Source organism: Cervus canadensis, chromosome 7 (assembly GCF_019320065.1).
Source record: "Cervus canadensis isolate Bull #8, Minnesota chromosome 7, ASM1932006v1, whole genome shotgun sequence".
Taxonomy (NCBI): Eukaryota; Metazoa; Chordata; class Mammalia; order Artiodactyla; family Cervidae; genus Cervus; species Cervus canadensis.
The window spans coordinates 65,450,111-65,473,579 of NC_057392.1; the positions used below are offsets into that span (position 1 = coordinate 65,450,111).

A 23,469-nucleotide genomic window follows, 5' to 3' on the forward strand; every position below is an offset into this window, starting at 1 on the left:
TAATTACAGAGCAAGCTCTCAGGAACCCTCATCTCCTGGTGGCCAGTGTACTTTCTATTAGGCTGTGTCTCACATAGAGACAACCAAACTGAAATGTATTAATATTTGTGATATTTAAGTACCATAATCTTAAAAATTCTATTAATATAAAAAGTATAAAGCAAATCATTTAAGTTCTTAATGTCCAGCAATGTTTTAAAACTAAAGCACCTAGATTTCAGTACATGTGGAATGAATGCAAACCTGGCCTTTTTTCCTTCGCAGCACCAGCATTGGATGTTGACTGGCAGAGCAACAACACTTTTGCTTCTTGTAGTACAGATATGTGCATTCATGTCTGTAAATTAGGACAAGACAGACCTATTAAAACATTCCAGGGACACACGGTGAGAAACTTCTTTTTTCTCCCTCCTTTAAAGCAATTATGATGAATAAGTAATGTTTCAGAGTGGTTTTGAAGTATGTATGTTTAATACCCAAAGAACAACCAAGTCTATGAAATGAAAATGTAAATGTTTACTGTTATTTTTAGAATGAAGTAAATGCTATCAAATGGGACCCAACTGGCAATCTCCTGGCATCCTGTTCTGATGACATGACCTTGAAGGTAATTCAGATAGTAGGGAGGAAGGGGGCTGAGGAGTTACACAGTGTGGCTGCTCTGGCTGTTTAAAGATTGTTCAGAATGTGTCTCTTATAGATGGGAATTATGATACTAAGATTTGTGCTATTATAAATTGTCTTCGCTAGTAACGAGTCATATATTGGTACAATGAAAGGTTATTTGCTCACGTAAAGATCTGACTCATAGGTAGTGAATGAAGATCTTTGTAGGATTCATGGATTTGACTGATATTCTGAGCAGTGTATTAATTGTTTTTGCTGTGGTGTGAATATATATCACCCTTGCTGGGAAACTGATGTGTAGTGGATGTGTAGCTTAATTGGTGAGTGAGCATAGTTGACATGTCAGAATTCACGTCTCAATATGAGTTTACATTTTTCTTGTTGTATAACTAAAAGTAAAAACTATCACCTAGCCCCTGTGTATATCACATACCAGAATTAAGGAGGGGGGAAGCTTTTTGAGATAAAGAAAAATATAATAATCTTCAAAATTAATGAAGCTTGAGCTCTATAAAGTGAAGTCGCTCAGTCGTGTCTGACTGCAACCCCATGGACTGTAGCCTACCAGGCCCCTCCGTTCATGGGATTTTCCAGGCAAGGGTACTGGAGTTGCCATTTCCTTCTCCATTGAGCTCTATACTTCATCACATTAACTCTACTAAAAATAATTTACGCTTGACTTTACAATGCCACTGGCTACAAACATGATAACCTTTATAGATAGGATAATCATGAAGGAAAACCGTTTTTCCTCTTCCCATGAACAGACTAAATGTAACCTTGGTAACCTGGTGGGTTTTTTCCCTTAAATACCTGCTGTGTTTTTAGTTAAGTTTTCTCAAGTCTGGACTCCCTTGTAAGCGTTGCTGATAAAAATACTTTTCTTCACACTTTTGTTTGTGAGATTACTTTGCAAGTGTGTGTGTGCATGCGTGTGCACACACGTGCTCACTCAGTTGTGTGTGAGGACTACAGCCCACCAGGCTCCTCTGTGGAGTTTTCCAGGCAAAAATACTCCAGGGACTGAACCTGCATCTGTGTGTCTCCTGCATGGGCAGGCAGATTCTTTACCACTGTGCCACCTGGAACCCTTGCATGCGCATACATTATACTTATAAAATGAATAAAGAACAAAAAACTTATTGGGGAGCAGAGTGTGGCACATACAAGGAAATGAAAGAAGGCCAGTGGCTACTCTGAGCTACTGATTTGCAGTTCAAGAGAGATGTTTGAATTAGGAAGTGTTAGAGATTTTTTTTGTTGTTATTCGAAGAATAATAAAAGGTCATAGAATTTTAAAGCAGAAGCTATAAGGATGGATACTGTCTAGTGAAGCCATATTTTGGGAAGAAGGAACAGCAGATTAGTGAGAAGATTATGTTTAGCTTGGACAGTGCCTTTGAGTCATGCAAGTGGACATGCCAGGCTGATCTGATGCTCAGAGAAGAACTCAAAGTTTGACATAATCAATCATTCAGGAATTCTCAATAGATGGGTGGTCATTCAAAGCCCTGGGCGTAGACAGAGTTGTATAGGTAGAAAATATCAAGTAAAAGAAGAAGAAAGCTTTAAAAGTCTTAAACTGTGTAACATTTACCTGCTTTAAGAAGAATCAGGTTCCAAAGAAAACCTAGCAGGTATGACCTCAGTGGAAATTGTATGTATGTGTAGAGAAGAATATTTCAAGGGAGGTGTTGAAGAGAATGGTCAGCAGTATCAGTGCTATTTGGAAACTTTGTCTTTTGCATTTATTTACATGGAGTTATGTATACCTGGGATACAAAACGTTATGATAATGTTTCGTTATCTCAATTTCATTGCATAAGTGTGAATCCCAGCTAATTTTTGTTTCTTCATTGGCACTCGGGTTTGGTGTGTGTTTGTTTTTATATTTGGCAAGATTTTCCCTCTTGTCTTTATTGAGTGATTTTGTCAGAAATACTGTTGATACAGGTTTCTCTTAACTTTTGCTCAAAAACAATACGAGTTTTTAATCTGTATTGAATAATAAACGTGTTTTCAACTTGAGAAAAGTGTGTTTTCTGCTTACCATTTTAACTTTAATTATTGCCTTTTGAGTGTTTTTTCCTATATGGATCATTTAAAATTTCTAAATCTTATTATGGTGAGAACAGATGAGATCTCCTTTTTAACAGATTTTTAAATGCACTATACAGTACTGTTATCTAAACACACTGTTGGATGGCAGATCTCCTGCGGGGCTGAATTTTATACTTTTCGAATAGCAACCCACCTCCACCACAACTCCTTGCTACCACCTTTCATTTTTTCTTCTTTTCCATTATTGTTTATTATAGGATATTAAGTGTGATTTCTGTGCTGTATACTATAGGACCTTACTGTTTACCCCGGCCGTTCTTTTTTTTTTTTTGCTTTGATGAGTTTGATTCTTAGATACCTCATGTAAGTGGAATCATGCAATGTTTGTTTTTAAAATTTATTCATATTGTCCTATTGCATACTGCAGGATTAACATAGTCTGAATAGACTCCATTGTGTGTATACAGATCTTTTCCTTTATCCATTCATCCATTGTTGGACACTTAGGTCATTGCCATGTTTTGGCTTTTCTGGATAATGCTGCAGTGAACATGGGAGTACAGATACCACCTCAAGATCCTGATTTCATTTTATATATTTTATGTATATAGCCAGATGTGGAATTGCTGGTTCGTATAGGGATAGTTGTTAAAATTTGAGGGAGAACCTCCATACTGGTTTTCATAGTGGCTACACCATTTTGTATTCATTTATCAGCAGTTTATAAGGGTTCCAATTTCTCTATGTTCTTGACAAAACTTTTAAAATGTATGGTAGCCATCTGACAGTTGTGAAGTGATATCTCGTAGCTTTGATTTGCATTTCCCTGATTATCTGTGACATTGAGCATCTCTTCATATAACCTGTTGGCCATTTGTATGTCGTCTTTGCAGGAATGTCAAGTCCTTTGTCCATTTTTAAATTAGTATTTTGCTGTTGAGTGGTAGGATTCCTTTACATATTTTGAAAGTTAACTCCTTATTGGATATATAGGTTGCAGTATTTTCTCTCATTCCATAGGTTGTTGCCCTTTTACTTTATTGACTGTTTTCTTTGCTGTGCAGAAACTTTTTAATTGTATATAGTCCCTCTTGCTTTTTTTTTTTTTTTTTTTGCTTTTATTGCCTATCCATATAGTTCCTGATTCTGAATTCTAAGAGGAACTTTATAATGTATATCTTTATTTTTAAAGGACAGCATAAAAGCTAATGCCTTTAATATTGTAGCATCATTACCCAAGGAAATTACTGAATGTTGATATTTGTACCATCTGAAGCTTTCAAAACTAATCTTAGAACTACAATTTATTGAATCCTGAAGCCTCACAATACTGATTATTTAGAATGGACTTGAAGCTAATTTGTCATTTTTAAAAAACAAATATATTCTACTACATTTTAATTTCTTTGCATATATTCTCTTGATCTCTATAATTATTGTTATGGTTATGCCACCTGTTTTGGACTGGCAAGATCATATTATGAACATATCCTTTTTGTGGAAAGATAATTTACACACACTTTTCTTTTTTGTTTAGATATGGAGTATGAAACAAGACAACTGTGTCCATGATTTGCAAGCACATAATAAAGAAATTTATACTATCAAATGGAGTCCAACAGGGCCAGGGACAAGCAATCCAAATGCCAACCTTATGTTAGCAAGGTAACATTTCCGCTTTGCTTTTCCCTTATGAGTCTTACAAAAAAGATTTCTTACATTATGGCAGAAAATTAGGAAAATTCAGTAAAATGGGGATGTATCCTGCAAGGAGTATTTTTTAAATGGGAACATTTAGACATAGAGTTTTATTGTTTCAGCTTATAATGGATTTTGTTTCTGGAGATAGCAAATATTTACTGATAATATCAAATATTGATTAAAACCCAAGTAACCGAGGCATAATGCAATAAAGTTTTTTCAGCATCAAAATAAATAATAAGTATATATTCAATGTAGTGTTTTGTGAATCAGTATAAAGGAGTTATTTAAAGAATAGAGAGATATAGTTAGCTCATTTATGTTTTCCAATTTACAGACGTGGAGATGCCCTTAATGAAAGCTGCCTCTTCTCCTTTTAGCTTTGTTTCCAGAACACTTTCTTCCTAACATCGCGGTCTACTTCTCATAAGGAATTTGTGGCTAGCTCTAAGGAAAGATGGTGATTATAGTTTGGGGGTGGGGATGGGAATTTCATTACTTATAAAATCTTTTTTTTCCCCTCCTTTGTCAGTGCATCCTTTGATTCTACTGTTAGATTATGGGATGTAGACCGAGGAATTTGCATCCATACTTTGACAAAACACCAAGAGCCTGTGTACAGTGTAGCTTTCAGTCCTGACGGCAGGTATCTGGCGAGCGGTTCTTTTGACAAGTGTGTGCACATCTGGAACACACAGGTACGTCTGGGTTATTTGAAGAGTCACATATCTTTATATGAGTAAGACGCGCTTGTCTAAGCAAATGTTTTTTTTCCAATTTTGATCGTCATTCCTTTTGTGTTATTGATTCAGTTCTTAGTTTTTAAATGAGTATTTTTTGGTGGCATTTTTTATAGCTTAGTAAAGATCAAAACCATCTGAAGTGAGATTTTCATAATACAGACCAAAATTTAGAAATAAATTTAAATTCTTTGTTTTATTTTTTCAACAATTTTGCATATTTGCAATATGCAAAATTGCATATTTGCAGTTCTCATAAAGTATGAGAATTTAAGATGCATTTATTTAGATAAATGATGTAATTTCTTTATTTTCTAAAAGAATTATCTTTGAAGAAGGTATATATGAGCAGGTAAAAAAATGTACTAAAGGACAGGATTTTATGATTCAATACAAAATTTGTCAGAGAGAAGCTTAAAACTATATACCACATTTCTAGGGACAGTGATACAGACATCTTTTCTTAAAAATGGAGAAAACAGTTTTGTGCTTTCATTCTTTTTCATCTTTTCAGTGTTTTAGATTTACATGCCATATACTGTTTTCTTTAATAGCAGTTATGTGACTCTACCTGTCCCTGAATTATTGGTATAATTTTCATGAGTGTTACTTTGTAAGTCTCCCTATTAAGGCTCTTTTTTCCCCTTTAGTAGAGCTTTATAATTTCTTCATAAAGATCTTCTTTTATTAAAAATTTATTCTGAGGTGCCTTATGGATTTTATTGTTACTATGTATAGCATCTTTTAAAACATGTATTTCTTTTACTTACTGATGGTTACTCATATTTGGAACATTACAGATTTTGGCATGTTGATGTTGACTTCATCAACCCTGCTGAGCTCTTTAATCTTAATTATTTCCCTGCTTGCGAGATCTTAGTTCCCTGACCAGGGATCAGACCGTTGCCCCGTGAAGTGAAAGTACCAAGTCCTAACCATTGAACTACCAGAAAAGTCCCAGTCTTTCTGTTTTGATTGAATAGCAGAGGCTTTATAGATAATCTGCCTATTGTATTATTTTCTGTCACTCATTTGCTCCATTTTGAGTACATTAATTTAAAATAAAATTTGGGTAGAGAACTGTAGAATTCTAAGGGAATGCTGTTAGACTTTTAAAGACATTTGAACAGCTATCCATACTGTTTTGTTGTTTCACTATTGTGTATCAAAATGCCTTTTTTTTTTTTCTTTTAAGTTTGAAAATAATAAAATGCATCTTGTGAGATTTCACTGCAGGAAAAAGTCATTATTTTTTGTTCATATACATATGTGATATATATGTGTGTGTGTGTGTAGTTTTTTTTTTTTTTTCCTTCTCATTACTTGGTTGATATGTTACCTTATCATTTGACAGATAAATTCTTATAGTCTGATCTGATCACAGATTTGAGTAAATGCTAAGAATCCCATGGCAGTTTTAATGTAGATAGCTCTTGCTTATTGACCTTGCTGTTTTGGTTCAATTATAGCCTAAGTTAAGCTTAGAAATTGGTAAGTACTATTGAAAGAAAGAGTTGGTTCTTTTTTAAACCCCACAGTTGACTCTATAGATTTTACTCTGTACGTGAGCTTATTTTAGATTTTGTTGATGCCACTCCTTTCCCTCCTAATTAATTGTAGATATTTAATGTTTGCTATAATCATACTTTTTCATTAATCTCTTAGATTGTGAGAAATTTTAGGTAAGAGAGAAAAAACAGTAGAGTCTTCCCAATGTGATCAACTATATCCATGCATCTGTGGTTTCTGCAGTATTTCCAGACTGAACAGGAAAACAAGGAAACATGGTCTACCAGCTTAGTGATTAACTTAGGGCTGGCTCTGTCAGATGGTGTTTACAAGATATGTGTCTTGCTGCTATGTCGTTTTTAGGTAGTTCTGATACTTCTAGTTTGAATTTTTTAGGTCACCATGAAGCTGACACATACTTTCCTTGTTTGTCAGAACAGAACACCGGAAGCATGTTTTTCAGTTTCTCATAGGAGAACCTCTTACCTTTGTCCTGTTTAATGACTTGTTTCCTAAGAGAATATATTTTTGTACTGAGTTTAAATTATTGAATGGCAGCTGAGTGATTTTGATTACCATTACCAAAGGAATACAGTAATTGAGTTGTATTTATAAATTGGCTAAATTGATGATGAAATTGGTAGTGTTCCTGCTTATATGCTTCTTTTAAAATATCTTTTAGTAATAATGTACATATGCTCTTTTAGCTTTTTTATAATTCTTCTAGCTTTGGGATGCTTCTGGTGTCAAAGAGGCCAAAAGGATACCTTAGCTAAAAATGGTTGTCATTACTGGAGAAATTGTGTGTGTGTGTGTGTGTGTGTGAATGATCTGTTGAGAGCAGGTTAGTGCTACCATTTTTTGAAAGGAACATCATATTACGTTTCTGGTATTTCAGAACTTGTGTTTCAAGTTGAAGCTAAATCTTGCATTGGATTGCTGGAAATAAAGCCATATGATATTTTGACCTCAACATTTGAACATACATAATAATTTATCATTTTTAAGTTTCTGCTTCTCATTATTTTAGACAGGTGCTCTAGTTCACAGCTATAGGGGAACAGGTGGAATTTTTGAAGTTTGTTGGAATGCAGCAGGAGACAAGGTTGGAGCCAGTGCATCAGATGGTTCAGTAAGTATAATGAGGTTTTCCAAGGGGCTAAATGTGTGTGAGAGAGAGAGAGCATAGTGCATAAACGGGGCTTGTTGTGGTAGTGACTACCAAAATGTTCTTTATAAGACAAATTTTATGATATGGGTATTGATCTTTTTCACTGAAGGCTCTATACTTTTCATATTCGTTTCATTCAAATAATGTAAATATAATTTAGAGTATCTTTGCCAAAGAGTGCCTTCAAGATCAAGAAATGGACTGTAAAACTTCATCAGTGAAATTAAGTATAGCATGGTATCTCTATGAGAGAGATTTGAACTTTTAATGCCTATTGTTGACCTTCTCTTGTAGAAGAGTGCTAGAAGGGGGCAATAGAGGCACTGAGGGTCTACATTGAGGAATGTGTGATACCAAGAGGCTTTCAGGGTGAGGCTGGCAATGTCTTTACAGAAATACTCGTTGTGGCTTCCAGAGTTCTGAAAGCAAAGGGAAGATGGAAAGAGTATAGCCATTGGCTGTTTACTGAAGCGATACCTTAATATAATCTGTAGTATCTTTCATTAAAATTGAAGACATATAATAGAAAATGGTCTACTTTGAATGTATTTATTTCTACTTTTTAATTAATAGAAAGCAAATCTTAGAAATTTTAGCCATGGTTCTTCTGTAGTGCGAGCCCATGATTGTTTCCTCTGTCTTCTTTCACGTAGGTTATCTGATTGTTTATGTCCATTGCTGTGATTACTTTTATCAGTTTCATGAACTTGGAACTAAGAAATAGATTCCAAACTGTACTATAAAAAAGTTTAAAACGTACAATGAAATTCTTTACACACTGGTTGATTATTTTAATTTCTTACAGGTTTGTGTATTAGACCTTCGGAAATAGCGCTACTAGTTGGAAGCCATGGACCGACTATGAATGTGTATATAGCCAAAATGACTGTCCCCGACCCAAGTACTGCTATAGTCCCTCTTGAACCATGGCCAGTCCACTACAGCCAAATCTAAGAGAAATATATACATACAGTGTATATAAACAAAATTGCACCCTGAAGATGACAGAATTTTGTCACAGCTTGTGAATTCTGTTCACCAAGTGCTGGAATCTAATCTGCTGTGCCCCTAAAATAGCATTTAGAAGTTTTGGATATGAAAAACAGAAGAGAGAAAAAATATGCGTTATAAAAGCAGCCCATACATGTACCAGTTTTTGGATACTAATGACAGCCTTGTTTATCCCCTTTGAATCAGCAGACACCATGGATTATATTCTTTTTTCCCTTCAGTAGTTTAGCAGTTTGTATGTACAGAGAAAACGGACTTACAAAACTTGCAGCAGTAGTTTGTTCTTGCTTTTAAACTTTTTTTGGTTTAGTTTATGGATGCATGAAGTAAGGGAGTGAATCAGTTTCTTGTTTATATTTTTTTTCACCTTTTAAACAAAAAAATTCTTAAAAATATTTTAATGCATTCTTTTGAAGAGATAGATGTTTGGTACATTTATGGCTCCCAGAGCATATATTCAATTGGTGCATGTTGTAGAAGGGGAAATTGGAAATTAAATGGAACTATATGACTTTGGTCATGTCAATCTGTAAGACACATCAGTAAAAGGGTATTATGCTCTGTTTTTTGTTTTTGCTTTTGCTTTGTTTTTCTGTTGTGGGGTTTTTCTGTTTTGTTTTGTTTTTTTGGTGATGTGGCTTAAATGCAATAGTTTCTTTTTTTGGGACATATTTCTGCCAATTAAAGACTAGAAGGGCACAAAATTTTTTTTAATACCATAGAGAAGATGCATAAAATTATCTTCTGATGTTTTGTAGCCATAACTAAATTATGGTTAAAAATGTGCACTATTGTGAAAAGGAGCAAAGTAGGTTTGGGTTTTTTTGTTGTTTGTTTGTTTCTTTTACTTTGTTTTTTAAGAGATTAAAATGTTTCTGGATAAGGAGTAGCTTCTCCAAAGTGTCCATCATTCTGTGTAGAAGCTTAAATATGTAATGTAACCAAACTCCAGTATTAAAAATCTCTCATGTTATTTTTCTTTATACAAAGCAAGATAACGGCATATAACACTGCCATTACATGGCAAAATGTTTGCTACCTTAGTTTAAAAACAATCTTTAAAACGAAAGACTTGCTTCAAGGTGTTCTTAAATAGCAGTGATTCAAAAATTTTAAAAAAGGTATAATTGCACTAACCTCCCAGCTGCTCTGATTCTGCGTTTGTGGTACTTGTGACTACATTTTCTCAAATATAGACAGATTTAAGCTGCTATGTTTTGTTTTTTTAGTAATCACTACTATATCATGTCTTTTACTCTGTTTATAATATCATGTATTTTCTTAAAGGTATAGGTATCAGATCAAACCTCCTCTTGTGCTCATGCAACTAAAAGCTAAAATATACAGAATTTACAAATGATAGCATGGGGCTATGTTTATATGTGTGATTAACAGGGTTTGTCATGATTAATGTAATAATTCAGAAGTGTCAGTTTTGAAGAGAATAGTTGTCAAATTTACTATCGCAAAAATTTTAATTAAGGAATATCATTTATTATCAAGCTTAGCAAATTTATAACACTATTTCTGTCACTAATTATTTGAAGCTTTTACTGCTAAAATTTTAACCTATGTTTTAAGTAGAAACTGATTTAACCCAAGTAATGCAGCTTTGATTTTCAGCATTTGTTGTTTTGCTATTTTTACAAAACAGCATTGATTGAAGCAAGTCTTGGTTTTACTAAGGTAGGATAGCATTTGCTATTGGTAAAGAGAATAAATACACTTAATTTCACAATACATTGTTATATGTACCCCAGTTGTTGTTAGTGGGGACTAAGATACTGTAATAATATTTTTTAAAATTTACATCCAGAGAGGCAGTCATTCATGATGGTTTTGTGCCAGCTCTTTTTAGGGTTTTGGATCACATTATAGATATTTAGAATTATTACCCTGTGACTTACGTAGGAAACCTAATATGCTGAGTATCTGGCACTTGAAATCCTGCTTTTATTGCTGGAGGTCCACATCTGTGGTTGACCTCTGTTGTTGTTTTAAAAAAATAAATAAAAATTTAAAAATCTGTGCAATAATTTTTAAATGTGCTCCCAGGAATAGACACAAATGTTTTGAGTATGTTTAAGCTGCATTTTCCTTTAGCGATGCATTTGTCAGTTGCACTGAATTTAAATCTGAAAGTCAGAGGTGGTTATTGATAGTACTTTTTGTATTTTGATATGGACAATTTATTCATTTGCATACAGTTATTGACATTTTTTCCCCAGCTGATTAAAGATAGTCACGAAGTTCTGCAGTATAGCTGCCAAAATTGACAGCTACATGTTTATGGTGTTGTCATCGTCTCTGTTTGTTTGTTTGTTTCATCTTTAGGTATTTTACTTAAGCATAATAGCCACAGTAGAACATATAAAAGATTATAAATACAGAGCTTTATTATCCTGAAGTCGTGGGTCTTTTAAGTATAAACTATCAGAAAGGTATCCATTTTGTAGGCTTGGGTTCTTTGTGAGCATCCAGTTGTTTCTTTTTTTGCTGCTGTTCTCGACGTCATCATTGCCTGCTGATGTGCCACGATGCTGCTCCAGTAGACACAAGTGAGGTTGCCTCTAATTTGAGCAGTAACATGATTATAAGAGACCAAGTTTCACAGCCTGTAAAGTTCTATATTTGGGGTTCTTGCTCATTTTTTCCTTCCTTTTTTTTTCTTTTTGCCCAGTCTAAGAACTTATCTGAAGATCTGTTGATTCCGGTAGATTTTCTGTGGTGTTCATTATATGTCATTGTTGTATAGGCTACTGTAAGACACTTGTAAGGAAAAATAGAGAGGAAAACTTAAATGAATAGAATACTCATTGATTAAAATAGAATAAAGAAAGAGCAGCTGTCATTCTTGAATATCATAAAGGAATATCTTTTTTTCTTCTTCATGTAGGATATCCCGTAAATTCTTATCTTTGTTCCATTCTCAGTTTACTGTCATTGATCGGGTACCATCATTAACTTTGACGTGACTTTTAGAAGTGATAACTTTTAATTTCCTAATAGGTCTTAGGGTGTACTGAATTCTGTTTTAATTAATTATTCTCTAGGTAAGTATGTTTTAGGATTAAACACCTTTTACAGATACTGAAAGTGCCTCCTTTTGTGGTGTAAAAAACAAATTATGGTGCAAAAAGTAATCATTAGATTGAATTACATGAAGGTTTTTTGCTTTTTGACATATAGAAATGTCAAGAGAAAGGCCAAAGATTTGTACTTTTTCACTTAACTTATAAAGCACTCCTTTTTTCCTTAAACTTACTTCTGTCAAATTAGATTTAATGAGAGAGTACTATTTTTAAGGAGCTATCTGTTTATGTAGAATGATTTTGTTAAGAGTAATGTAAACTATTACTGAATAGAGGCCTGAAGAGGAATGCATTTTTGCTGTTTAAAGGAATCAGAAATGACCGTTCTTATGTCAGCAAAGATGTTAAGTTTTACTAGATAAGCAGAAAAAATAAATCTCAAATGCAGTGCTATTTACTCTTTTCAAAACAGTTTTCATTTTCTTAAGCACATTGTACATTTCTGTAGAACCTGCATTTTTTCTCGCATGCTAAAAACGGTACTTGCATTTGGTGAATTACTGTTGACAATTTCCATAGAAATCCTGTTTCAGTGGACCAACATTGTGGCATGGCAGCAAATGCCAACATTTTGGGGAATAGCAGCAAATCTACAAGAGACCCTGGTTGGTTTTTTTGTTTGTTTTTTTCTTCTGAATCAGCAGGGATGGAAGGGGAGTAGGGAAGTTATGAATTACTCCTTCCGGTAATAGCTCTGACGTGTCACATTCAATATCAATTAAAAAAAAAAAACAAACATGAATCTAGTTAAGTGTAGAAGAGAGAGCAAAAAAAGAGGAAGTGTTCACTTTTTTAATACACTGATTTAGAAATTTGATGTCTTATATCAGTAGTTCTGAAGTATTAATAGCATTCTTTATTTCTGCCTTTATGTTGACAGTGTTGAAGCAGGGTGAATAACTCGGGCATATATATTTTTTTTAATTTTCTCGTAATCTGTTTCATGATGTTTTCTTTGGAGTTTATGGATAAGTTCAAGAAAACATTCTGCATGTTGTATCTAGTCTAATGTACTTATCCATCTCATCAAAAACAAAAACACGCAGACTGCATTTCGTAGCTCTGTAATCCCTAAATACAGAAGTAATTTTTTTCTTTCCTGACTTTGACATTGTAGCTATAATGTTCTAATTTTTGATTTCTACAAATCCTTTGGGTCTAATTCTGTGAGCCTACTTATAGCACTGGATTAAAATGTCTGCATCATTTCTTTAGTTATCCAGTTAACTTTAAAACTGTTGTAAAAGTGTAAACCAGCCCATGACAGTCTTTTGTACATGTTGAAGAACTTTGTTGTTCAGTTTTCATGACTGTTGTGTAAGGAAGACTGATACAGATACTCTATGCTGTCCTGGACCATGTTAATTACACTTGCGATGTATTTTGGTTCCACATCACAATGATTTGTCCCCAATGACCCTTTTATCCTTTCTAGGCACATTTTTTGTTGTTGTTGCAGTTTCCCTTTGCATTGTATTGCTTTGACAACTGTAATTTGAATCAGATCTGAAAGAGGTCCAGAATAAAATATATTTTGATATTATGTTGGCTGTGTACATATATAAAACCTTTGATACCTATGTAGTTTGTATGGACTATTTCCTAGTCAAGTAAAGGGAGAGGGATGCTCTTGTTTACAATTTCTTGTTTACATTTTATTGCAATTACTCCTCCGATGTTCTTTTGTAGAATAAAGTTTTTTGATCTGAGTTAGCCTTCATAACATAGAACATCATGTTGCTTCTCCCATGCTGGTGTTACCAATCATAACAACTGCCATCAGAACCCAAACCACTGTATTTCATAAATTTACTGTTTTACAAGACACACATAAAGTAAGCCCATAGGTAAAAGTGCAAATTTTACTATTTTATTACTTCTCGTAGGAGATAAGATTTTTTAAATGAAGGGTAATTTACTATTTTTATTAAAGAATAATAGAGCATTTAATCAGCTAAGGAATAGCAATTACTTTTGAATTATTTTAAAAAATCAATATTGTACTTTAAAAGACATTGACATAATCAGACAAACAGAGTCATTTGATTAGCATGCATTTGAGCACAAAACAATGTGTGTAAGTTGAAGATTTTTAGGACAGGGTGCTCAACTTCCTTAGTGCTCTTTTTTCTTCATAGATACCTACTATAATTTAATAATTTTCTTCCTTAGCTAGTGGTATATGTTGCTAACAAATCTTATAATCTGTGAGGAAAGATACTAGGCATCTTCCAGTTTTAATTAATCCCAACTCCTTTAGAATTACTGAGAGGTAATAATTTTTGAAGAATCATTGAGCATATTTTTTGTCTTTTTTTTTTTTTTTTTAAACCTTGCACCCTCCAGGTATTCTACCTTTCCCTTCGATTTCCTGAAGCATAAACTTACAGGCATATAAAGTATGCCTGAAGCATACTTATAGGCATAGCCTTGTCATGTTTTATTAAACGATAACCTACTACAGTTACTGGAACTTTCTGACAGCCTTTCATTTTCAAAGGGTTAACTTTTATTGCATGGCATAGATTGTTAATGTTCTGCATTTTACACTTTATTCAAAAGTGTTGGACAACTAAGGATTATAATCTGTATCAGCTTGTGGTGAAACAAATCAATTTGAATAGTTAACAGAAGGGGTTATTTGAAACTTCCTAGTTCTTACACTTTACTATAGGTCAGATTTCTTACCTATTATAATACATAGCAGATAAAATTAAAGTTGACTGTTTCCCTAGCATATTCACTTAAAAATGCAGTGGAGGAAAAGACACTATGGACAGTAGTTTTATGGTGCTTTTCTCTGCTGTACCAAAGCTCTCTGTCAACAATGAAATGTTAACCCTCTGCTACTTTTTCTGCATGTTTCTTCTCTTCAAATGTCATATCTCAATGCTTACTTGTCCTAACTTGTAATATTTTTGTATTAAATTTTTTTAGGAGTTCCTTGTAATTTCTTTATAATTTAAAATATATTAAACACAAAGTGTTTAGTAAAGTACAGAAAGACAATTATCACTGTTTCTTGGTTGTTGGGTTTGTATGATCGATTGTGCAAACGACTCACATTTTAAGAACGATGACCAGTGGAGTGTAATCTACACAGAAAAATACACCATGATTCTATTAAGAAAGCAAGCCATCTTAGAAAGTGATACAATCCAGTGTCAGAACGGGCTGCTTTAAGAGATACTGCACCACCAGAAATATCAAAATCATCGGTCGCAGGGCTCCCTGGTAGGACTGCTGTGCAGGAATTTAAGCAGTGAATGGATACCTCAAGCAGTCGACTCTTAGGTTAAAAATCCAGTCACACTGAACTACTCGGTCTGAGAGTATTCATCTGGAGACATCGGCTCCCAGAATCTCACACATTTCTTATTATGGGATTTTGAGAAGTCTTCATGTTGTCAGGTCCTCTTCCTCCACATAAGCTTTTACTGACTTAATCTACACACACTACTTGACCAAGGTAATAATCTGGTTTCCTACTCTGGTACTTGAGCAGAATACCTCAGGGCAAGGAATAGTGAAATTCCTAAGAGGAATGGCAAGCTGCCGTCTGGTGTGGGTGGTATCTTAATGAAGGCTCACAGTCATCAGGTAACTCAGGTTGCATTCAATACGACATAAAACTGTAGCTATGAAGTAAAAATACACCCTGTGAAGTGGTTGAGATAAACTTCATTTTGAAGTTGGACCAATGTGTTGAACTCAAGGAAGTCTAGAGTGACTTGACTTTACCATAATTAGAGGTAAGTACATTTCACTCCTTAAACAATATTGATTGACTTGACTCCATTGAAACTTTTTAATGTAAAATGCATGGCCCTACCTTTACCGTCTCACTAATATGATATCACTAGATATATGTGCTTTTTTTAAAGTTTGTGTGCCATAGATGGTATTAGTAAGTACATGCTTGTAAAGAAATTAAAAGATTCCCATTTCGAAATTCCCAACCAGTTCCTCTGTGGTTACACAGTTCAGTCCAGTCGCTCAGTTGTGTCTGACTCTGCACACAAACTTCCCTGTCCACAAAGTTCCCGAAACTTGCTCAAACTCATGTCCATTGAGTCGGTGATACCATCCAACCATCTCACCCTCTGTCGTCCGCTTCTCCTGCCTTCCATCTTTCCCAGCGTCAGGGTCTTTTCAAATGAGTCAGTTGTTCACATTAGGTGGCCAAAGTATTAGAGTTTCAGCTCCAGCATCAGTCCTTCTAATGAATATTGAGGACTGATTTCCTTTAGGATGGACTGGTTGGATCTCCTTGCAGCTCAAGAGTCTCTCAGGGGACTCTCGAGTCTTTTTCCAGCACCGCAGTTTAAAAGCATCAATTCTTTGGTGCTCAGCTTTCTCACATCCATACATGACTACTGGAAAAGCCATAACTTTGACTAGATGGATCTTTGTTGGCAAAGTAAATGTATCTGCTTTTTATTACGCTGTCTAGATTGGTCATAACTTTTCTTCCAAGGAGCAAGCATCTTTTAATTTCAAGGCTGCAGTCACCATTTGCAGTGATTTTGGAGCCCAAGAAAATAAATTTTGTCACTGTTTCCATTGTTTGCCCATCTATTTGTCATGAAGTGATGAGATCAGATGCCATGATCTTAGTTTTCTGAATGTTGAGTTTTAAGCCAACTTTTTCACTCCTCTTTTTCACTTTCATTAAGAGGCTCTTTAGTAGTTCTTCACTTTCTACCATAAGGGGTGGTGTCATCTGTATATCTGAGGTTATTGATATTTCTCCTATCAGTCTTCTGACGGGAGCTTCTTCCAGCCCAGTGTTTCTCATGATGTACTCTGCATGTAAGTTAAATAAGCACGGTGATGATATACAGCCTTGAAGTACACCTTTCCCGATTTGGAACCAGTCTCTTGTTCCATGTCCAACTCTTAACTGTTACTTCTTGACCGGCACACAGGTTTCTCAAGAGGCAGGTCAGGTGGTCTGGTATTCCCATCTCTTTTAGAATTTTCCACAGTTGGTTGTGAGCCACACAGTCAAAGGCTTTGGCATAGTAAATAAGGCAGAAGTAGATGTTTTTCTGGAACTCTCTTGCTTTTTCTGTGATCCAGCGGATGTTGACAGTTTGATCTCTGGTTCCTCTGCCTTTTCTAAATCCATCCTGAACATCTGAAGTTCACAGTTCACATATTTTTGACACCTGGCTTGGACAATTTTGAGCATTAACTTTGCTAGCATGTGAGGTGAGTGCAGTTGTGTGGTAGTTTGAGCATTCTTTGACATTGCCTTTCTTTGGAACTGAAATGAAAACTGATCTTTTCCAGTCCTGTGGCCATTACTGAGTTTTCCAAATTTGCTGGCATATTGAGTGCAGCACTTTCACAGCATTATCTTTTTAGGATTTGAAATAGCTCAACTGGAATTTCATCGCTTCCACTAGCTTTTGTAGTGATGCTTCCTAAGGCCCTCTTGGCTTCACATTCCAGGATGTCTGGTTCTAGGTGAGTTACACAGTTAACACTTTGGTATGTGTCCTTCCAAACATTTTGAATACTTGTTTTAAAGGAAAAAAAAAAAAAAAGGATTGTGATAGTCACTGATTTGAGAGACTAGCTTTTTCACTGATACTGTCAGGACCTCCTGTGCCATCACTGTAGGTACTTTATATTGTAGATGTGGAGTCTACCATAGAGATTAGAGCATGGATTCTGCCTGACTGGATTGAATCCCAGTTCCATTCCTGTTTGACCTAAGGAGTTACTGTCCTGGCTTTCCCATGTGTGAAATGAAGCTAGCAATAGTAGCTGCCTCATACATTAGTTATGAGAATTAAAATTGTTAACATATATGAAGCCCTTAGAGAAGCATGCCTGCTTGTATAGAGCATACTGTAAGTTGTGATTTTGACTTTTAATGGTTGCATTGTATACTATAATTAGGCCCCTATAATGTATATTTACTTTTTCACTGTTTCCTATTATAAACAGTGGTGCTGGAACAAGGAAACAAATATTTGTATATCAGTAGGACAGACTCAACAGTTCATTCTGATGTACACCTCTGGTTAATAGGCATTTTTAGAGAATCTGTAAAACTTGCCACCCACCCATTTTCTGACACGAACTGTTATTTCAAAAGGAGTCACTTAGTAACTTGTGGAAGGGGGATTTCTTGGGGGAAAAAATGCCATGAGTATTTTTTTAATGTACATAGAGGAGCAAGAGAGAAAATAGACCAATAAATGACCCTAATGTGTCAGGAGTCAGCAGAAAACACCAAATATGTCGAGCTTACATTACTAGTGATTAAATGTTAAAGATATGAGGAAGATTTTTTTAAACATGGAAGATTATTTCCGCCACAGAACATTGATATTAGGTTAAATCCAATTATAATGTATGGAACTACCGGGAATATTTTATACTAATGATGGGAGCCAATTTCCTGGTCCACGGCTAGAATAGTATCATGTGGTTCTTTTTTTCCAGGACTTCAAAATTTTTCCAGTTTGGGACATTTTACCTTCTTGATCCCTGGGTCGTCTTCTGTTACATTTTCAGCACATGCTTATTTTTTAAAAACCTAGGATGTCCCAGGAAGTGCCTTTCCCACTACAATAGTGAGAACAGGTGATCACCCAGGACCTGCTAGTCATACGTTGTGGAGCAAGCTCCATGTCGTATGCCAGGCTCCTAGAGTTTCTAACGCACAGGACACCTGGAGAACCACTCCAGTGTATTCTGGCAGTCACTGCTGCTGTGCTCAGGTGTGAGGCCAGCGTGGTTTCTGCCTCCACATAGGTAATTTTTTTTTTCCTCCTGGATTCCTAAGGAGTCCTTGTTCCTGAAATTCTAATTTCTCAGGATATGGCTAGGTGTTGTGCCCTTCTGAATCAGTCTTTGACCACTGTACACCATAGAGTAAGCACACAGTCACCTTTCAAAACCTTACTAAATTTTGAGTATGTTTTCTCTTCCCATGATACCTTGAGCTTGGCTCAGGCCCAGCGGTAGTGCTCCAGAGTGCTCAACAGGCCTGGGGTGGAGGGAGGGATGTCTTAGGTGGTGATGGAGATTGGCAAGGTCCAGGAGCACTGAACCATCCACACCGCCAGAGGACTGGCACTCCCGAGTACTGACAGGACACAGGGCCCTCTAGTCAGGGTATTCCTGGGGTCATATGGGTAACCTCTGTGGGAAGGTTCAGGTCTCTGGAGTCTGGAAAGGTTTCCGTGCATCTAGAAGAGACCATCATGACCCAGATTAAAGACAAGGGCAGTAACTGACTTAAGTATGTCTGGTCTTCATATTTCCTGGAAGATGGTGGAAGCTCTGCCACAGTAAGAGGACTTGTCAAATAGCTCAGGAGGTTATGGTTGCTTCAAGTTTTTTTTTGTTTTTTTTATTGGAGGCTAATTACTTCACAACATTTCAGTGGGTTTTGTCATACACTGATATGAATCAGCCGTAGATTTACACGTATTCCCCATCCCGATCCCCCCTCCCACCTCCCTCTCCACCCGATTCCTCTGGGTCTTCCCGGTGCACCAGGCCGGAGCACTTGTCTCATGCATCCCACCTGGGCTGGTGATCTGTTTCACCATAGATAATATTGATGAAAATATGTGGCAATGCCTGGGAAGGGGGCCATGGAATAGAGGCTAAGAGTGGGAGCAGGCAGGAGAGCAGGGTCAGATTAGCCTTGTGAATTTAAGTGGCTGAGGAATCTGTGTCTTGTATTCAGTCACATTCTTAACTAGCCACACTGAAACAGACGCACCTCCTGTAAGCTTTCTTCCCCATATTCATGTAATCGCCTGCACCCAGAATGCCTTCTCCCTTCCTTCATTTGCCTAATTCTTCATTGTCAGGTTCAGCCAAGCAAAGTGCTTCTCAGAAGACGGGCCACTCCCTACTCACTGTGTCGTGCCTGCCTTCTGCCTCTGCCCCCTCTCTGGAGTGGGTGCCTCGGCCGCCCTCAGCACCCTGTCAATAGCTCTGGGGATAACATGGCTTCCTGGGCTGCTGCTACTCAAGTTCCTGAGTTCCTGAAGGGCAAAGTCTATCATATACTATTCTCTCTCGATTCTGAGAACCTCGGACAGTGCCTGGGGGAAATAACTGTTTGATTAATAAAGGATGGAAGGCACACATAGGGAGTAAATAAATAGTGAAGACAAGAAGGTCACATACTGTTGTGACAAAAAGCACCATGTTTTTCTTCTGGATGTGAGCTGGAACAAATTCCTTTATATTTGGGCATCAATTTCTTACATTTAAGAAATATCTATATAAGATATCTTGCTTTCAAGGTAGTTTAAAGGATTAGTGTTCAAATAACTTGTTTAGTACAGTGGCTGGCGTAAATTAGGCTTTCATATGTGGCATGATTATTACTGTTGCTATTTTTCTTGTTATAAACATGCCAGAGAAAACATTCATTTGACAGAATAATTTGTTGAAAATAATCGGTTGTAATTAGTTTACAAAACACAGCTATTATAAGTGTGAATGTGGTAGGACTTATTGAATAAGCTATTATTTACAGTTGCATTTTGCTGTGGTGGAGCATCTTAAAATATGATTGTGTGTGTGTGTGTGGTATGGAACTTACTTGGATGGTGATGATGGGTGTATCTGGGTAATCACTTCCTTTGTGTTTCTTTATTTGTAATTTTTTCTGTCTTGCCCTTAGTCTCCACTAATTTTTTTTGGCATTGTCAAGAATTGGAGAATGCACTTTTAAAAGCAACTCTGTGCCAGACATCCATTTTGTAATCTATTATTTATAGGAAAACATCAGAAACTGCATCAATATTAAGAACCAAGTTTCTAAAGGAGTGGCTTTTCACATTTCACTGTCTTTTGTCTTGATTTCATTTATCTCACTTAGACTTCAATTTTGAAACATTAATCAAGGTCACAATAGCACTCTGCTTTTGTGTATTGGGTCACCTTTGTTTTTCAGGCTTAGACCTTTTGTTCTATATATTTTTTTCCCCTTATGGTAGTAATACATGCTCATTTTAGAAAAATTTTAAGAAAAAATGTTGAGGTGTATGTGTTAATAAAGGAAAATTCACAGGAATAAGTTTTATCTAGCTTTGAGCAGGATGTTTTGGTACTGCTAAATATAGGCCTTTCAGCCATTTCAATGAAAATAGCATCCTGCTGACCACCTTGGGATGTGTAACATGAGTAAAAAAAAATGGTTATTTCAGGTCACTGAGATTTTGTTATGATAGTGTACTCATTCACCCCTACCTCTGACTCACATGGGCATTCTCTCCTATAATAGTCTCTGTTAGCTACCTAATACTCTAGACACTTTTATGTGTTTATAAACATAAATCAGTGTTTTGCTTTAACATAAAGGGGATTATGGTGTACTTGTTTTTGTCTGGCTTGATTTTATTTCATTTAGTATGTTAAGACATCTTTCCATGTCGTTCTTTTTCAAAACAGCTTTACTGAGCTCTAATTGACATAAAGTACGTATTTACATTGTACAAGTTTATGTGTTTCTACCTATGTAAATAACCTGTGAAATAATTACACTTACAAAATGAGCTTATCTATCCCCTTTGAAGTTTGCTCTGGCCCCTTGAAAATGCCTGTCTTTTAGCCATCCTTGTCCTGCCCCTACCATTCTCAGCAAAGATGTGTGGCAACATGCATGGAGTATTGCCAACCAAGAAGGCTTGTCCAAGCCTTGGTGTTGATGTTGAAAACTCGGCCTCTGTGCACCAGTGATGAACTGAAACTCAGAGACAGGATTTGGGATGAAGTAGAAAGGAATTGCTTTAATGCTTTGCCAGGGAAGCGGGACACAGGGGACTCTTGCCCTCAACTGTGTGTTCCCAACCCAGGAGAATTTGGTGGGGAGTTCTATACAAGTGGTTCAAGGGCAGAGGTGCTGGGGTGTGTCAGCGTGTGTGTGCAGGGCAGGCAGTCTCCTAATGAGCTTCTCTAGAGTGAAGAATGCCAGCATCTCTATTTTGGGAGGTTTTAGTTCTATAGAAGAGCTCAAAGGTAATAGGTTGGTACAAAAGTAATTGCAGTTTCAGATTGAATTTTAAATCATTATATCTAGGCTCAAACACATCTTTATTCATCAAAATAGGAACCATTAGAAGCAACGCATTTTTGCCAATGAAAAATAAGCTTGTTTATTCTTTTTATGCTCCTTTTTAGCATAAAAATGTGTGCTTTGGGATTTGATGAACTCTTGGAAAGCATTTTCTATCTCCTGCTGGCTGTGGAAGCATTTTCCCTGCAAAAAGTTGTTCACATGCTTGAAGAAGTGTTAGTCCATCGGCGAGAAGTCAGGTTGAATGTGGTGGATGAGGTAAAACTTGATAGCCCAATTCGTTCAACTTTTGAGGTGTTGTTTGTGTGACATGCGGTCTGTCGGGCGTTGTTGTGGAGAAGGATTGGGCCCATCCCCTTGACCGGTGAGGACTATAGGTGTTGCAGTTTCTGGTGCATCTCCCATTTGCTAAGCATGCTTCTCAGATGTAATGGTTTCGCCAGGACTCAGAAAGCTGTAGTGGTTCAGATGGACAGCAGACCACCAAACAGTGCCCATGACCGTTTTTTGTAGGCTTTTTTTTTTTTTTTTTTTTTGGTGGAATTTTGGTTTGGGAAGTGCTTTGGAGCTGCTGCTTGGTCCGGCCACTGAGCTGGTTGTTGCTGGTGGTTGTATAAAATCCACTTTTCGTCACACGTCACAGTCTGATTGAGAAATGGTTTCTTGTATAAAATAAGAGAAGACACTTCAAAATGACGATTTGTTTTTGATTTGCAGTCAGCTCATGAGGCGCCATAGCTCAGTTGGTAAAGAATTCACCTGCAATGCAGGAGACGATCCGATTCCTGGGTCTGATTTCCCTGATTGCTGGGTTCGATTCCCCAGTTTGATTCCTGGGTTGGGAAGATCCCCTGGAGAAGGGAAAGGGTACCCACTCCAGTATTCTGGCCTGGAGAGTTCCATGGACTGTATATGTATAGTCCTTGGGGTCGTAAAGAGTCGGACCCAACTGAGCGACTTTCACTTTCCCCTTTATGAGGCACCCACTTACCGAGCTTTTTCACCTTTCCAGTTTGTTTCTGAATGATCATAGAACGGTCAGCGTTGAGTCCTTTGGCAACTTCCAGTGTGGTTGTAAGAGGATCAGCTTCGATGATGGCTCTCGGTCGTTGTCAGCGTCTGATGGCCTGCCACTCCACTCCTCGTTCTCAAGGCTCTCGCCTCCTTCACAAAACTTCTTGAACCACCGCTGCACTATATGTCCATTAGCGGATCCTGGGCCAATGCGTTGTTGATGTTTCGAGTTGTCTCTGCTGCTTTTGGACTCATTTTGAACTCAAATTTAAAAATCAGTCAAATTTGCTTTTTGTCTAACATTATTTCTATAATCTAAATATAAAATACACAGCAAGCAATGTCATTAGCATAAAAACACAATGAGAAATGTGCATTAAAGTGATATGTAACATAACCACATTTATTTAGGAATATATTCCAGTGTCATGCCAAAGTTCAACAGTGCAAAACCGCAATTACTTTTGCACCAGCCTAGGGACT

General features: G+C 36.4%; 1 protein-coding gene across 3 annotated transcripts in view; it reads left to right on the top strand.

The window, feature by feature from the left end:
• TBL1XR1 (TBL1X receptor 1) overlaps window positions 1-13,455 on the top strand; it is a 168,772-nt gene extending 155,317 nt beyond the window's left edge. For all 3 annotated transcript variants that reach the window (XM_043473694.1, XM_043473692.1, XM_043473693.1), the window contains 6 exons: window positions 265-386; window positions 533-607; window positions 4,226-4,353; window positions 4,922-5,087; window positions 7,669-7,770; window positions 8,615-13,455. In XM_043473694.1, coding sequence (XP_043329629.1) covers window positions 265-386; window positions 533-607; window positions 4,226-4,353; window positions 4,922-5,087; window positions 7,669-7,770; window positions 8,615-8,641 — 620 coding nt within the window. In that variant the 3' untranslated portion in view covers window positions 8,642-13,455. The remainder of the gene's footprint in view (window positions 1-264; window positions 387-532; window positions 608-4,225; window positions 4,354-4,921; window positions 5,088-7,668; window positions 7,771-8,614) is intronic.
• Window positions 13,456-23,469: the final 10,014 nt, after the last annotated feature.